The sequence below is a fragment of the Rhincodon typus genome, unplaced genomic scaffold (genome assembly GCF_021869965.1).
Source record: "Rhincodon typus isolate 14 unplaced genomic scaffold, sRhiTyp1.1 hic_rhity00000712, whole genome shotgun sequence".
Lineage (NCBI taxonomy): Eukaryota > Metazoa > Chordata > Chondrichthyes > Orectolobiformes > Rhincodontidae > Rhincodon > Rhincodon typus.
This window is the reverse complement of record NW_025966350.1, coordinates 12,734-18,001: the sequence shown is the minus strand read 5'-3', so window position 1 is coordinate 18,001 and position 5,268 is coordinate 12,734. Positions and strand designations below refer to the sequence as shown.

At 42.6% G+C, this 5,268-nt stretch overlaps 1 protein-coding gene across 1 annotated transcript in view; it reads right to left on the bottom strand.

Moving 5' to 3' along the window:
- The window catches only part of LOC109935930 (probable E3 ubiquitin-protein ligase HERC3), a gene marked incomplete at its 3' end in the record, with an annotated part of 31,812 nt that extends 31,146 nt beyond the window's left edge, over positions 1–666 (bottom strand). Inside the window, exon 1 of the mRNA XM_048621492.1 lies at positions 485–666. Coding sequence (XP_048477449.1) covers positions 485–666 — 182 coding nt within the window. The remainder of the gene's footprint in view (positions 1–484) is intronic.
- Between the last annotated feature and the right edge of the window lie 4,602 nt (positions 667–5,268).

The window sequence follows — 5,268 nt, the reverse complement described above, 5'->3', positions numbered from 1 at the left end:
CAGCCTTTGTTATAGGGGTGAGGGTGGGGGGCAGGAGACTCTGGAGAAGGGCTCTCTCCCACAGGGTGAGCTGGTTGATCCCCGTGTCAAAGCAGAAAACGAGACCTTTAAACAAAGCCCCCGTCTTGCACAGTAAACAAACTTTTGCTGGCTACATTATTGACACACTGTGACAGTCACAAAGGCTGCGGACGGAAGGGGCGAAGACAGAGCGCTAAGCTATTCATTACAAAAGGGTTACAAAGTTACCTGAATGTTGCTCTTTCCCGATCGCTGTCAATTACCAGCGGAGACAGCCGAGATGGAGCAGGGACTTGAGGGTAAAGGTTGCCCCTGACTCGGGCCCGGGTGCTTTGACCGGGGATCACCCGGTGGCGGGGAGGAGGAGGAGGGGCTGCTCAGCGCCTTTGTTACCGCACCGACCTCCCCCTCCCCTAACCCCCACCACTTCCCGGAGCTCGCACCTGTCAATCACTTAGCCCACCTCGTCCCGGGGCCCAGAGCCCGCACCGGACTCAGACGCTCCGCCACCGCCGCTTTTCGCTTCCAGGTTGGTGTCCGGAGCTTCCGAGGCTGACAGACAGCCCCAGCCACCCAATCACCGAGGCTGCTCCCTGGGGCTGGCAACGCATCGACGTGCCGACCCGCCCCCAACGGCGGATACATTTTTAAAGGGGAAGGCACCCTGCCTGCAGGGATCGAGAGCAATGCAATACCATTAAAGGGACAGGCACCCAACCAGCAGGCAACAGGAGCATTGCAATGACTTTAAAAGACTAGACATCCTACAGGTTCAGGAGCAATGTATAATCGTGAAGGGACAAGCCTCCACCTTTAAAGATCTGGTGAAATGCAATGTATTAAAGGAGTGATTATACATTTTCATGGAATTTGAGATTTGTGAATGTTTCCATATTTGCAACTTTGAACAATGAGTAATGTTGAGAAAGGAACATAGAAACAATAGACAATACTGAGACTTAGAGAAAAGAAAAGGTAATACAGTTCATTTGCATCATTTTTTGAGCTCTTCAGCCCAAATGACTGGCATACTTATTCGTTACGAACTCAGGAACAGGAGTAGTCCCTAGAGTCCATTCCACCATTCAATGGGATTATGGCTGATTTGTGGCCTAACACCATATCCCTTGATACCTTTGCTTAACGAAACAATCTAGACTTAAAATTAATAACTGATCCAGCATCCATCCAGTAGAGTTCCAAACATCTCCCACTCTTTGCGTATAGAAATGCTCCTTTGCATCTCTCCTGAGTGGTGTGGCCCTAATTCTCAGACTATGGTCCTGAGTTCTAGAATCCCCAACCAGTGGAAATGGTTTATCCTTATCTACCCTGTCTTTTCCTGTTAATATCTTAAAGATTTCATTCAGATCATCCCTTAACCTTCTAAATTCTAGAGAAAACAGGCCTAATTTGTATAATCTCTCCTCATAATCTAATCCCTGAAGCCGAGGTATCATTCTTGTCAACCTACATTGTACTCCGTCCATGACCATTATATCCTTCCTAAGATGTGGTGTCCAGTTCTGCTCACAGTGGGGTCTAACAAAAGCTTAGGATAACTGCAGCATAACTTCTGTATCCTCGTACTCCAGTCCTCTCAATATAAAGGCCACCATTCCATTAGCTCTCTTGATTATCTTCTGCACTGGTTCATGACATTTGAAAGATCTATGCACACCCTCCAAGTCTCTTTTGAACATTCACTTGTATTTAACTTCTTACCATCTGGAAAGTACCCTGATCTATCTTTTTTGTCCAAAATGAATCACCTCATATTTGTTTACCTTGAATTTCCATCTACCACAGTTTTGCACATTCACTTAATCTATCAATAACTTTGTAATTTTATGCTCTTATCTGGAATGCTGCCTAACTTTGTGTCATCAGCAAATTTGGATATATAACTTTCTATGTCATGATCTAAGTTGTTAATAAATAATGTGAATAATTGAGTCCCTAACATGGATCCTTGTGGGACTCTACTGGTCACATCCTGCCAATTTCAGTGTCTACCCATTATCCTTACTTTCTGTCGCCTGCCACTCAACCAATTTCCCAGCCGTGTCAATAATTTGCCCTCAATTCTGTAGGTTTCTATCTTAGTTAACAGTCTTTATCCAATGCCTTGCTAAAGGCCAGATAAACATCATCCATAGATGATCCCCTATCCACTACCTCAGCCACCTCTTCAAAAAATTCAAAAGGTTTGTCAGGCATGGCCTACATGTCATGAAGCCATGCTGGCTCTCCCTGGTTAACTGAAAAATTTCGAGATGTTGCTTATAGGTTCCAACTATTTCCCCACCATGGATGTTAGGTTAACTGGTCTGTAATTTCCCTGCTTTTCCTCTTCCCAAAAAGTGAAGTGACATGTGCAATTTTCCAATCCAGAGGGATGGCTCCTGTATATAGGGAACTCTCAAAGATTATAGTTCAGGCATCTACAATGTGATCCCCAACTCTTGGATGAAAACCATCAGATCCAGGGATTTGTCACTCTTTAATTTCATTAATTTTCTCATTACCGATGATTTACTTATGTTAATTTTACTCAGTCCCTGCTCCCAACACACTATTAATTTCCTCAGCTCTTCCAATAACCTATACTCCTTTTCTACTGTAAATACTGAAGCAAAGTAATTATTCAACATGTCTGCATATCTCCCTAGTCATTGACAATATTTCCACTTTCAGTCTTTAGAAAGCCAACATTGCTCCTGAACTCCTACTTTCCTTTTATGTAACTATAAAATTTCTTTTTTATGGATTTTGATGTCCCTTTCAAGTGTTCTTTCATAATCCCTTTCAGTAAATCTTATAAGATGTTTTGTGGCCCTTTGCATTTTTTCCCATTACGAGGATCCGTTCTGTTTTAGCATTGTTGTAAGTCCTCTCTTTCAGTTTTATATAACTTTTAATCAGACAGCTCAGAGATGTTATTACACAACTCTGGAGCAGATGGCACTTGAATCTTGACCTCCTGACTCAGACAGAGGGCCACTACTACCCCATCACAGGATTTAGTGTAATGCTATCCCTTATGGTTTTAGTTATCCTTGACTGTTTTTTTCTCTGAAGTAGATTGGCTTTGAGTTGGAGGGTTTGAACTATAGGGAGAGACTGAATAGGCTTGGGCTAGTTTCCCTGGAGTGTCAAAGGCTGAGGGGTGACCTTGCAGAAGTTTATAAAATCACGAGGGGTGTGGATAAACGTGAATAGCCAAGGTCTTTTCCCAGCAGGTCTGGCAGCATCTGTGGAGGAGAAAACAGAGTTAACGTTTCGGGTTCTGAGGAAGGGACACTGGACCCAAAACATTAACTCTGTTTTCTGCCCGACAGATGCTGCCAGGCCTGCTGAGCTTTTCCAGCAACTTTGTTTTTGTTCCTGATTTACAGGATCCGCAGTTCTTTTGGTTTTTATTAAGGTCTTTTCCCAGGTTAGGGGAGTCCAAAACTAGAGGGCATAGGTTTAAGGTGAGAAGGGAAAGATTTAAAAGAGACCTAAGGGACAACTTTTTCACACAGCGGGTGGTTTGTGTAGGGAATGAACTACCAGAGGAGGTGATGGAGTCTGGTACAATTACAAGGAAAAGGCATCTGGATGGGTATATGAATACAAAGGGTTTAGCTGGATATGGGGCAAATGCTTGCAATTGGGACTAGATTAATTGAGATTGATTGAATTCCGGTCAGTATGGACAAGTTGGACTGAAGGGTCTGTTTCTGTGCTGCACATCTTTATGACTCTATGACTCTATGGAGTTTTTCCTTCTCGGGTATCAGCTTGTTTTGTATTGTGGCCATGTTTACACTTTTGGATCATGTGAATAACTCAGCCTGCTGATAATCATTGTCTTCTAAGACATATCCTCTGTTGGTATCTTTGCCCGCCAATCATGAGAAAGATGCACCTTATTTTGACCCTAGATAAACCTAAGGCAACCTTAAGAATTTCCCAACCCCAAAAATCCAACACTCCATTTTTTTCTCTTTTTTTTCCTTTTTAAGTAATGCTTCTTTTTCTCTCCACAGCAACTATGTTTTGTGTGTGTGTGTGTGTGTGTGTGTGTGTAAGTGCAGGGACTAAGTGAAGACACCATTGCAAATAATGTTTTTAATATGTCCACCACCAGGGAAAACACCCATGTGGCCAGGGAACTAGTAACAAGCAAAGCCCGATTGGAATCCAACTCTCCAAAGAGTCAAGAGTTCCAGCTTATAGATAACACAGTGTGGAGCTGGAGGAACACAGCTGGCCAGGCAGCATCAGAGGAGCAGGAAAACTGACGTTTTGGGTTGGGACCCTTCTTCAGAAATCTGCTGTGTTCCTCTAGCTTCACACTGTGTTATCTCTGACTCCAGCATCGGCAGTTCTTACTATCTCTGAGGAGTTTCAGCTTCTGCTTGTTATCCAGTTAAATTGTGATAATTAAGTGTCAAGTGGAGTTTCCCCACCAACACTCACAGAAAGTCAATGACAAAAGGATGGTGACAGAAAAGTGCAAAGTTACCATGTGTTCAACCATTCTTCATCACAACAAATAAGTCCACAAAATGTCTGAATGATTAATACTTAGTGCAAACATATTCTTATTAATTCTGATGAAGTTGAAGCAATAAACTAAATAATCATCATGTTGATACACATAATTCTATTCACATAAACCTGGAATGATCAATATGCCTTCTTTTGTCCCTTGTACAAACTTCAATTTGCAACTGACCCTTTTTGATAACTGTCTTAAGTCAGCCTGTTTGACCCTAAACTAAATTTCAAAACCTTATTGTTCTTCAATACAAAGACACCTTACCTTCATCTCTACGATAACTGTTCACCTCTGCTCCTATGTAGACATTTTGCTACTCAAATGATAATGCATGGTTGTTTTACAGCTGGAACTTAGCCATGCCAATCCTTCCTCCTTGCTATAACAAGGTGTAGAGCTGGATGAACACAACAGGCCAAGCAGCATCAGAAGAGCAGGAAAGCTGACGTTTCAGGTCTAGACCCTTCTTCAGAAACCTTCCTCAAAATTTCTGAAGAAGGGTCTAAACCTGAAACGTCAGCTTTCCTGCTCTTCTGATGCTGCTTGGCCTGCTATGTTCATCGAGCTCTACACCTTGTTATATCAGATTCTCCAGCATCGGCAGTTCCTACTATCTCTTCTTCCTTGCTGGTCTCTTATACTCAATCATCAGAAACTCCAACATATTGACAAATATATATAGTCATGCGCAAAATCCT